At 33.6% G+C, this 12957-nt stretch overlaps 1 protein-coding gene across 2 annotated transcripts; it reads right to left on the bottom strand.

Moving 5' to 3' along the window:
• Positions 1–897: 897 nt before the first annotated feature.
• Positions 898–9940, bottom strand: LOC114310444 (uncharacterized). 2 transcript variants are annotated; one of them, XM_082891827.1, is made up of 4 exons: positions 9644–9916; positions 6492–6586; positions 3566–3844; positions 898–1970 (listed from the first exon to the last, which is right to left on the bottom strand). In XM_082891827.1, exons 1-4 carry the CDS (start codon positions 9821–9823, stop codon positions 1148–1150), a joined length of 1377 nt encoding a protein of 458 aa, XP_082747953.1. In that variant the 5' UTR covers positions 9824–9916; the 3' UTR covers positions 898–1147. The 2 variants fall into 2 exon arrangements, with proteins under 2 accessions (XP_082747953.1, XP_082747954.1); XM_082891828.1 differs by lacking the exon at positions 6492–6586 and having other exon boundaries at positions 9644–9940.
• Positions 9941–12957: the final 3017 nt, after the last annotated feature.

Raw genomic sequence — 12957 nt, 5'->3', positions numbered from 1 at the left:
TTAAACCACCCCAAGTGACACTCTTCCAATACTGAATATTTTCTACATATCAAACTTGTCTTAGGTGATATTTGATAAAACTGAATATTAAAAATTAAAGGTTATTTGATAATTTACTAAATTCAATCAAGTTGGCTGATTTATATAACTGATTGATTTATATAAGCAACTGAAGTAGTTAAATTTTTAATTTTACCTTTTTTACTTTTTACATTTAAATATTTTATTAAATATTTTTCTCACTAATATAACTAGAAAAAAGAATATTGTAATCACAATCATAAATCTAACCACTGAAAAAGTTTAGTACTCACTTTGTATGGTGTTTCAAGAAAAAAAGTCATCTCCAAGATGTGTTGGAACTCAAGCTCCCCATACCTCACCATACACAAGTTTACGCTTAGATTTGGCTTGTGTACTTGTAAAAAGTGTGTTGGTACTGTTACAATACTAGTGTCTTCATCTAGCCTATAGTTCGCTCTCTCTGTTGGCATATAGGTTGCCCCCTCTGAGGCTTGAATCATTAAACAGTAACTCACATGATTCTATACTCAACATGGTAGCCAAATTTTATACCAAATAATAAAAATCCGTAAGTAGAATTAACCCTTGAAAACTAGCTTGCAAGGAGAGGATACCTAAGAGCTTATATTCACATGATCAAACCAACTCTTAAGGGATGTAGGATCATAACACTCGGCCTTTTAAAATCAACCAATATATGCGATAAATATGTTACTTTGAGTTTACTTCTAGGAAATATGCTTCAAATTACAAGCAACCATAATTCAGAACATGCTTCCACTTATAAATTTGGCCTGATAATATTTTCACCATGCCGTGTGTGTGTGTGTGTGTGTGTGTGAGAGAGAGAGAGAGAGAGAGAGAGAGAGAGAATGTCAACATGATGATTTCAGCATAGTCCACTTCATTGTTAGGTTACAATCAAAAAGGTAAAATTGTAAAAAAGCTTTATAATGACATCCAAAAAGAGAGGAAAAAATCCAAGGAACAAAGAAACTCAAGTGAGACAGCTACTAAAGAAATGATCATGTAATGCCACAATGGCATATGGTTGTAAACCTGAATTCAAAATAAAAATAAAAAAAGAACAACAAGAAGTTGCTTCAATATCCAATTCTCTAATTCACCTCCACTTTCTCCAATCCTTTTCCACATCTATTGAAGTATACCAGGATTGTCGCCGCTTGGAGTTGCTTAACCTGTAGTTCAAGAGCACCTCTTCATGACAAAATGGCCTAGTGGCCACAAGGACAAGAGCCTTAAGAACCAGAACATCAGATTCACTGCTGCTAGATCCCCAAGATTTAAACCAAAAACTTCCAAACCTCTTCATCTTCGCTTCCTCTCCACTTCCAAACTTTATGTTTGGTATATTGGTTCTCATATCCTTCTCAGTTAACGGAAAATCATAAGGGCAAACCATTACATTTGGGACCATCTCTTTTGCAGGGTGGTTCACAAAATGGGCAAAAGCTAGTGGGTTTCTCCGCTTCAACACATCGCCACTACTGGCCCCTCGTGTGGCTTGCAAAGGTTTATTGAGCGTCTTCCAAATTTGGTCAGAACCTTTATTATTAGCATCATCTTTCACATTTGGCCTAGATTTAATAACACTCGACAAGTCCCACACTTCACCGATTTCACCCCCAACACCCCAAGGCGGTGCATTGATAACAGTTCCGTCGTACCTTGTGATCAAGTACGGGTTGTGTGTATCAACTATTGGATATCCAGGAATATAACGGTTGTAAGATGGAGAGTAAATTATTCTAGGGTAGAATGCTATTACAGTACCAACATCGGCTTGACCATCTATGAATAAACCTTGGCCAACGTCCTTATGCGGAATTTGAGATGGTTTGAGCTCAAGAGTGTAGCCTATGAGATTCTTTAGACTCTGAGACCACTCAGCAGGTTTTAACGGTTTTGCATCAGGTACAGCTGTGCTGAAAATTCATGATAATCAGATTCCAGCATTAAAAGTTACTCAAAATCATTGGGAGTTCCACACCAAATAATATAGGCATAAATTCGCCAGATGACCAAGCTAGGTACGGACTACAGTGATTAAAATTTGATACAGGCACGCAAACAGATATAATTATGTAATCTTCTACTATTTCCATTGAATGCAATCAAGATAAATTCAGAGAACCAAGTGACAATATAGTTATTTTAGTACTAGAACGTTTAAACCACAGACAAAATTTTGTCAGACAGTTTTAGTGGGGGGAGGGAAAAACAAAGCATCGGTTGATCATTAATAGATCTTAATAACTTCAATGCTCCAAGAGGTCCTGGAAACCTCATTAAAAGAAAAAACAATATAACAATAATTTCATATGGATGGTTAATCATCAATAACATGTCACATAAAAGGACAGAACAACATCAGTATCATTAATTGGGAAAGAAGATGCGGTTCTGTATATCACATCGAAATGACTAAGCCATAACATAAAGAAATTAGCATATAATAAAACAACCAAGATATGCATAAAAGATGACTAAATGCTCATTAAAAAAATAAAGTTTGTAAGATCGTACAATGCTAACATCCCAACTATTTATTTCAAATGCACACGCACACATACACACACAAACACACAAGGGGTCACATCAAATGAAAAAAGGAGTTCTGAGTCGCCTTATGAGGCTCCTTGATACCACTATCCTTCTTTCTTAGTTCCCATATACCTCTAATCATTTTTCACAGTCACTAACTTGTTCTCTTTTTGTTTTTCTTTTTTTCTTTTTTTTCCCCTGAAAATAGTCATGATTGATATAGAGAAAATGCAAGGAAAGAGATGTTATCTGAGATGTGTGATTGTTATAGTATTGCTGGGAACAGCAGAGGTGAAAGCCAGATTGGAGGCCTTGCTTTTGATAGTGCCAAATGTCAACGGTAATGGGGAAGTGAGATGGGATAAGGCATTAAGCACAAGTCAAGATCTTTTGTCAACAAGCTTAGATTTCTAAGAATGATCTCATAGTTTTGCCATAGTTGACTACTAGGATTCACGTACCCAGACCTGTCAAGCTCTTCCATATCAAGTTACTTATGCAACAAGACCATAGTTATAATTCATAATAACTATGTTATTATGCATTGTGGACTACCTATATTGCCCATAATAAGATGATTTTTCATGACTTGCCACTATATAGTTTCGGCAAGGAGCACTTAAAGGAACCAATTTATTCGCAATTCACTCACTTTTTTTTCCAGATGCCACATAAATTCAATTTAAATCAATAACACAAAGCTATGAAAGAAAAATAACAAATAAAAAGAAAAAAAAAAAAAACAATATCTTAGATGGTTTCAGTAAACTATCTATTCATTCTATAAGATAACAATAAATATTCTAAGATAAATTTTACAAATCAGGAAGTGGGTAAATTTAAGCAAACTCAGTGTTAGCTCAAATAGAGTAAAAAGCTATAGTAATTCCAAACACTAATAAAGTGAAATTTAAAATGTCCCGAAGTTGATAAAAACAAATTTCTAACAGTTTGAAATAAAGATGCAGATACGTACTCAACAGAACTTTTATTTTGTGGGCTCATCCTTCCAACAGCAAGGCCAAGGCCACTACGGGTCACAGCAGTATTCCTTTGCGAAGTTGATTCAGATGATTCATTTATGCTCTTTGAATCAGGAAGAAGAATTTCATCCATTGATGCACAGAAGGTTTTAATTTGAGAATAAATGTTTTCTTGAACTTGTTTTTGTTGATCAGCAAGGGAGGCCTTACCAGCCATATCAATGATCGCCTCTGCATCTGATTCATCAGCATTCCTTCCTAAACAATTATAGCTGGATATGCAAGGTTTTCCATAAGGAATTAAGACTAGCATGACAAAAAGAAAAAGGCAACTATATAGCAACAAAGGCTGCATCGTGTTCACATGAAGGCACATGGTAGATTAGAGCATCAATACATGACATGCAGAATATTAATCATGATGTTTGTCTCAATCTTCCAACACTATGAAAGTGAATTACCTCATCAAAGCTCAACAATTATCTATGTTACATGGACTCGGGTGAGGGTGTGTATCTTAGGGTTGGATACTTCAAAACTAAAAATTAAGGATACATGGATATGGATCCAAATTTGAATACAAGTACGAGGATACGTTAAATAGTTATTTTTTAAATATATATATTATATGAATATGAGTTAAATAGTTAATTTTAAATATATTTATTATTTTTTTATCTTATGTATTATTTTTAATTTGTTTTATTTTTAATTGATATATATATATATATATATTATAAATAAAAAAATATATATAACAAATAAAAAATAACAAATTATGTTAAGATAAATAAAAAATAAAAAATAAACGATTTGTTTTATAGATTTTATTAGATTTTTTTTATTATATATGATTTAATTGAATTTCTTTTGAGAGAGATAGAAAAGAGATTGATATTCACCGACATAGAGAGGAGAAGAGAGAACAGAGAAGAGAAAAGTGATCGACAAAGAGAAGAGAGAGAAAACAAAGATCGACATATATATATATATATATAGAGAGAGAGAGAGAGAGAGAGAGAGACGAAGACAAAGATCGTCTATAGTGGTGCCCAGTGTTATTAAAGGCGCACCTAGACCTAAGTCCCATCCAGGTCCAAGGTTTGCGCCTTGTAATGTTCCAGGCCAGTCGACTTCAATAAGGCACGCCTAGCCGTGCACCTAGGCCCAAGTTCTATCCAAACCCAAGATTTGTGCCTTGTATTGTTCTAGGCTAGATGTCTTCGATAAGGTGCCTAACTGATCCAAGGCACAATAAGGTCCAAGGCTTGTGTCTTAGGGATTTTTTTTAGTATTGCTTTAATTAAATTTTTTTTTAAAATCTAACCATTGATTTAATATGGTGCATCTACAGAAAATCCATACTCTTATTATAGATGCCAATACATTGGGCATTCAACCCCAAATCAATGATAAAAGAAAAATTACCCTAATGCCTAATCTCCGAAGAACACTAAATGTTTAACATTTCATTTTGTCTATATTGAACCCTATTATTTACTTATATTAATTTTTTATTTTTATTTTTCCGTACAAGGTGTGCCTCACTTCAATGGAGCCTGCTCCTCGGCTTGCGCCTTGAGCCTTGAGCCTAGGCCCCACGAGACCTTGGCGCCTTGGTGCACCTATCGCCTTTAATAACACTGCTTATGCCAAGTATTGCTATTCTATTATTGGAATCATACGGTTCGCGATTCGAATCATACAATTCAATTCAGTCAATAATCGATATGAACATGTTGCATAAATCTCAAATAGTTGTGAACCCTGAGTGAATCGATGAATCGATTGATTCACTTTTGATTTGCTGAAATCAATTTAACTTCTTTTTTGCTTTTTTATTTTTGAAAAAGAGTTCACACAATTTTTCTAAGGTCTTTACAATTACTATATGCTATCCTTTGACTTTCTCCCTCCCTATTTACTCTCAAAGACTCAAACCTGGAACAAAAAAGGAAAAAAAAAATAGAATCTCCTCTCTATATAATATTCTAGGTTTTGATCCAAGTGTTTACAGTTATAAAAGGAATCTTTTCAAGGCATCTAGTGAGAATGGTTGATAACAAATATTTAAAAGGAAAAGGTAAGGTGGAGATCTTATATTGGAACATGTGTTAACTTCTTATCTATTAGACTACTTGATCATTATTCAAAACAACATTTTTAGGAGTTTGAGTCTAAATATTTCATATTATGAGATATATTTAATCCCTAAGTAAGTGTATAGATATATTTTTCTATATAATAAAAAAAAAAAACAAATGACCGAACCTTTACAATTCACAATTTGATTTTATTCGCGATTTGATACAATGCCACTTTGATTCACAATTTGAATCCCCGAAAGTTTCAAATCTTCACTAGAAGTCAAACTACTTCCTCCAAGTTGGATAAGGGAAAAAATAATAATGAAAGTTGTTCAAGGTCAACTAGATCTCTTAACTCCTGCTAGTCAAGATCTTTTTGTCATTTAAGCCAAGTTCATTAAGTATTTTATAAGTTAATATTGTCCCATTGGGTAGATTTTTATCTTGAAAGGCATTATGTTAAGAATTTACAAAATAGAATGCATACCCTAATTACAAATTCAAAGCCTTACTACTGGATTTCTAGGTAGAAAAAAAATGTATATATTGCTCAAATTGAAATACCATAAGATTATTGTCGATAATAGATACTTTAGGAATTCAAGATCAATTTGCCTCTTATTATGACCTTTCCAGAATACATGACACCATTTTCAATACATTAACAATTGTTAAAATTTCTTCTTTTTCAAGGCCACAAAACTCAGGTCAATCAAGCATTAATGCATTCATAACTTTAAAGCACGAAACACAGGTGTTGTGAAAGGCAAAAGCAGGCTCGGGACAAGAGTAACATGAACAATTGTTAACTCAATAACCAAATGATATGAACCTGGTGTAAAGAAAGAGGCGATTTATATCAGCCTCAAATTGAATGTGCCTTGGATTTCTAGCAAATGTGGGACTTTTTGCAAGAATTCTCACAGCCTGATAGCAAAATAAAGAAACAGAAAAACCTTATTAAGAAGATGATGGAAAGATTGAACAGCAGCAATGTTTAGGACTAAAGCAGGGGGGCCACATTTAACACATGGGGGAATCTATCAACTAACAAATTCTGCAGTATTGTAACAAGATAAATTATCCCAAATTGGATGCAGATGCCATGTTGTAATTTTGTGGCCAACCCGATGGGGTCATTGATATTGTAAATACATATTTGGAATAAGGAGGTGAAATCTGTTAGTTGGTAGGAAAACTCCCAAAACATGCCTAAATATAGCACAAGTATTCAAAATCTTGACATGACGACATCTAAAGCAGTTGTATTGAGCATACTCTATATAACTCTTTGTCCCACATGTAACCATAAATTTATATTAAAAAAAAATTAAATAAATAACATTGGAGATAAAGGTGCAACAATGAGTAAGGTTAATTGACAGTGGCGGGAAGTGAATAAGAGGTAGTGACAAATTAAAGTATGGAAGCTCAAGCTGCTCCACTATTTATGTATCATCTCAAATATGGATTCTTCGAAAAAACCACCCACTTCTAATGAGTAAAACCCCCTTGAATGTAATGAAGACAATTGATTCAAGTTAACAAACCAAGTGGATAGTGTGGTCTGCTTCCACAAAAGAACCTTTAATAAAAAGGTGCAAGTGCGATTAAAATATATAAACTTCTTCTCTTTAGAATCTTTTGGTGCAAAACATATCACGTTAAAAACCTAGCCAAAGGTTAAACAACATGGCTCTAAATTGTGGTACTAGGAGACAAAACTGTAAGGGTTACAGTGTAACAGTATCAAGTATCAAGCGATACACAAGCTGCTGTTGGACTAAAAAACAAAATCACAAAATGAAGAAAAACTACTCATCATATTTTGATTGGCCAAAGCTAATTTCATTTCCCCAGCAAATAATAAATAAATAAATTTTGCAAATTTATTACATTTTTGTGTGTGTACACGTGTTTTTCTCACATAATAGTTTCCTATGTACGTGAGGTTGTTATCCGCATCAATAGAACATAGTTTATTTCTCTTTTTGTCCCTTTTTACATAAATGTTCAAGTGACCTAACATGTTCCCCCCACTCTGTACTTGTCCCACCAATTACAAAACCTTTGTGCTCTTATCATTTCCTATACAAATTCTAACTAGTGATAATTGTCCATAAGATTATGGGTGGCCCTCACTTTAGATTGCCCAACCCAACTAGTGGTCTTATGTATACATCAATCTTCTAGTGATCTTATGTATACATCAATCTTACACATCTACATCAATCATACTATTCATTATTTTTCTCCCTAACCAATTTTATTTTTCAAAAGCAAGTAAAAATCTTCATTTTTTACCATAAACTTATAAAATTTTCAGTAAATATATCCACCCAGGTTTATGAAATACACAATTGATTCCCTCACATTTTGAAAATTACATTCCGCTCTTTAAGGTTCCAAATCTCATTACAATACCCCCTATTAACCCACAATCAACTAACGAATTTTGATGACATCATCATCAAAATTTCAAAAATACCAATTTTAACCTTAATAACCCAAACCTAAACCTAATCCCCAACCCTAAAAATAATGAGATGTGTTATGATGGAAGAAAACAAGGAACGAAAAGGGGGGTGAGGCCGGCGATGGTTTGCAATGTTGCTGGGTGGAGGTGTATTGGTTGCTACGATTGAGGGATTGCTGTGTTGTTATACTAGGGGTTGTGTCTCTCTCGAATGGTTTGTTGATCAATTTTTTATTTGTTAAAACTTGTGGTTGTTTGTAGGATGGCTACAATGGTGAATGTAGTGGTTTGATGATCGATTTAGTGTTGGTTGAGGGTGGAATGGGGTGAGGATCGCAAGGGAGGATGGATGAGTGATGGTAGAGGATAGGGGTTCCGGGGAGAGTGGAAGAGGATTGGGGGTGGCAGAGGAGGGTGAATGAAGGATGAGGGGTGGTATGGAAAGGTGGGAGTTAGCAGTTAAGGATTGGAGGGGAGGACGGTGGCAATCCCTTGTCGCAAATCTTACTCACAAATACTTACAAGTCGTTTGAAACTTTGATGTAATGCTTCAGTGATGTAAGATTTGCTATGTTTAAAGTTGAATTATTGGGCCACCACTTTCCCTCACACAATACAGCATGCTCACATCCTCAAATTCCACTTCTACCTCAATCAATTTGGGGATTTCTTTGGTAATGATAGGAATTGGGGGTAGCCATAGGTTTCACACAATTTCCACTAACAACGGTGTTGCGTTGTTGGGGTTGTTGTCGTGGAATTTGTTGGTGGATGATGGCAGTGTTGTGATAATGGGTGTTGGCAATGGCACTGTTAGCCATGGATAATGAATAGTAGTTGGAGGTGGTTGGGTGCAGTGGACGGTGAAGTAATAAAAAATGGTTGGAGGTGGTTTGGTGGCACTGTTAATCGTAATGTTATATAATTTTGAAGTAACAGCAGTTCAACCAACTTATAGTTGCCTCTAGTTTTCCTCAAAACAAAACCATTTTAATCTACTTACCCCAAATTAATTTTAACAAATTGAAGCAAAGAAAATACTAGCCTTACTTTTCCACTAAATGCACACCACCGTAGGCACATATAAAAAGAAAGGGATCTCAATCCAAAGAGATTAAAACCATGAAATTAGCTTAAAAAGCTCCGCATAAATATTTTTGTACGAAAATAAAAGTAGTAAATTTGGGGGGTCGGTAAATATCCGATTTACATTACGAACAAATATAATAATAAACCCTTAATTTGGATGTTCATAGTTATGTGTGGGTATGCCAATTAAACTAGTTTTGAATGTAAAATGAGTAGTTCAACCAAACAGAAAGAGAAAGAGAAAGAGAAATGAATTGGAAGCAATTTCAATCAATTGCAAGCATTGTCCAGAAAGAATCATAGATATATACCAATAATCAAATCAAATTAACAACAAATTTATAAAGCATTCATATACACACATATATATATATACATAGAGAGAGAGAGAGAGAGAGAGAGAGAGAGAGAGAGAGTACCTCTTGAAATTTCTGGAAAAGAAAAGCCATGAGATGTGTGTTTTTGTTCTCTCTGTATCTCTCGGAACTGAAGCTGGGGGTTTGGGTTTTAGAGGCACCAAACCAAACCTTGTTCGGATCGGAGCCCCAAACCAACGCCATGCATCGGATTCGGGTTGATCCGAGGTTCCACCGTTCCATTGGATTTGGGTTGGTGCGAGAAAAACAAGTTGAATTGTGTTGAGTTTAGTTGATTTGAGTTGAGTTGCATTGAGTGGCTTAGAGCACCACATCAGTATCAACAAACATAGATCTTGGTTAAATATAGTTAATAAATTATAAAATTCTTATTGTATTAGTCTTAACAAGTTATTTTAAACTAATTTTTGATTAATTTTGCTACCGGATATCGTTGCATATAGTGATATACTGTTTACAGGTTATACAATGTTTTATTTTTTATTCTTAAGGGTGACGTCATATCCTGTCAGACGATCGGTTATTTCATATTTTTTTTCTATTTTTTTTAAGAATATAAAATTGCATAGATATATCCTATGTACTTTGGATGTCCGGCCAGACAACGCTGTTGGGCACAAATTTATTTTTTAAAAAATATAAAACTGCACATATATAACAATACAAAATTAACTTCTCCTATACTACTTTGTCTGCTTTTTAACAATACAAAATAAATATTTTACAAAATTTAATTTTAAAATAGAGTCTAATATACTGTGTATATACCAAAAATACTAGCTAAAATAGAAAAGTAGCTTTTTAGTTATAATTTGACTCAAAATTTGTTGAGACTGGTGTGGATAAACATTGGCAAATTGATTAAGCCTTCGCTTGGGAAGAATTTTTTTAACCTGATTTGTTAGTTTTTTTTACTATTTTAGCATAGTTAAAAAAGTTTCATTTAAAATGAACTTTTGACTTTTTTTTTTTATAGTTTTGTAAGAAAAAAATGAAATAATTATAGTCTGAATGTTTTATCTTATTAACTTATTTTTATCTTTTTAGTTTCAACCGTCTTACCAAACAATACTTAAAATTTATCAATTTACCTATAACCCGCTTACATAAATGCAAAATTATTTTATACTGAGCTTTCTAAAATTCTAATACCAGTAGTCGGGTGGCACCTATCATTTTCATTGTATAATTTTTCTTAATTTGATTATTTTGCTTATTACTTTATAAAATATAATTTTGAATAATATCATATATTCGATTAATTTCTGAGTTTTTTTTTTTTTTGTCAATATTTAGAATAAATCATAATTTTAAAAGAAAACACAAAAACAAAAATGAAAAAAAACAAGGTTGTATATTAAGAGACTTATTTATTTATTTATTTTGTATTTCTACTTGTCCAACTACTCAAACTATTGGTTTAAAATAGTCAAAATATTCAACTAACTTTTCAATTTTAAGAATAAGTTGGTGCCGGATTGAAAAATTCTCAATATGTCAAAATTAAATTTGTTTATTAATTTTTCACAAAACCAACCCAAATCAACTTGTGCGCACCCTTATTTGTGGGACAAAAGTCCAATAAAAATAAATATATAAAAAAAATAAATGAGAAAATATCATATAAATACTTGTAAATTAATGGAGTTTAAGTGAGTTGTGTTTCTTGTGCAACTAACTGCAAAATTTCTACTAATTTGAAATTAATTTTTTCATTTTCATTTATCTATATTTCCCTACAAAAAAGGTAAAATAATAAATTATTTTGAACAAAGAGTAAAGTAGAAATAATCTTTCCAAAATTTTAACAACATATTAATGAAGTTAAATTTTCTATACATATGCACAGAGATGATGATATTATTACTGAAAATTATGAATTGCCACTCTATAAGTTTTGTTAGAGTTCTAGTACACAAAAAGTTCGCTTACCCTCTCTCTCTCTCTCTCGCACATGTCATCTTAGATTTTGAACGACACTACCATTGGCAAATCACAACCACCGCTGTCATTATCACCAATTTCTTCATCAGATTGTCTATGCACGGTCACCTTCACTTGACTTCAATGACCTCATACAACGACTACTGCCTTACTACATTGTTCACGTATAATCTCTACCACCTTCATTTCAAACATTCTACCACCAACGCTACCTTATTGCTTCTTCGTCTGCTTCTATGGTCCAGATTTGTATTGGTTTCTCTTAATCTTTTTCTTTCTTTATTCTCTCTTATTCTTGTTTTTGTCTCTATCTATTCTCTCTCATTCATTCCTTTGTTAAAAAATATGTAAATTCAAAGTCACACAGTGAAATACAAGCATAATAAAATACACAGTGAAATTTTTCATCACACGATGAAATTACTATGTCTCAATGAATTTTCACTGTACGAGTTAATGAAATTTGGCTTTCTGCACCCAAAGAAATTTTAACTAAATATTAAAAATTGTTAATAGGAAAAGAAAATGCAAAAATGTGTTTTTTAGAGGTAATATCATTTTGCTCCCTAAATTTTCATGTATTTTTCAATTTGACCCTCAAATTTCGATTAATATCAGTTTTTACATAAACTTTTCAAAATTTTGATCAATTTGGCCCCTGCCATCACATTCTGTCTATAAGTAGACGAAAGAAATTTGTTTCATAGCTCAAAATTTCAGAGGCTCAAGTGGCTCGAATGCCAAAACGACGTCATTCTGCATTTTGGGCATTTTTTCCCCTCTATTTTCTCTTTAAAACAGAGAGGCGAGAAAAGAAAGAAAGAAGGAACAGAGAGAAAAGGGAAGAAGAGAGAAAAAGAAAAGAAGAGAGGGAGAACAAAGAGAGATATATATACAATTCCATGTGTTTATACACAGATCTGTGTATACACACAGAGAAGGGTTGGAATGGACGATAGTGATGGCAACGTCGGTGCGTGGAGATGTTTGCAACAGTGATGGCGATGAACGACGGTGATGGCTGCGTTGGTGGGTGGAGGGTTTGTGTAAGGTCCCGGTGTCCCACATCGGGAATGGAGGGGGAGTTCCTATGTTATAAAAGTAAAAATCTGAACCCTTATATAGTATCGAGGCCTTTTCTCAGGTGGTGAAATCCCTAGTAGAACTTCCCAGTTAAGCGTGTTTAGGCTAGAGTAGTTCTGGGATGGGTGACCTACTATAGGAAGAACAAATCCGTGCGTGCATGGCTCAAAGCGGACAATATAGGTGATATATGAAGGGTTGGGGTGTAGACACCCCATTTTTGACAGCCCTTAAGACTTGGGCGTTACTGATGGTTTACTTGGTGATGAAAGGTGTGTAGGGTAAAGGTTCAATTTCTTCCGCAAGAGGAGAGTCAAATCCCAACTTCA

The sequence above is a fragment of the Camellia sinensis genome, chromosome 10, assembly GCF_055761805.1.
Source record: "Camellia sinensis isolate YWXY chromosome 10, ASM5576180v1, whole genome shotgun sequence".
NCBI classification, from domain to species: Eukaryota; Viridiplantae; Streptophyta; class Magnoliopsida; order Ericales; family Theaceae; genus Camellia; species Camellia sinensis.
This window is presented reverse-complemented; position numbering and strand designations above follow the sequence as displayed.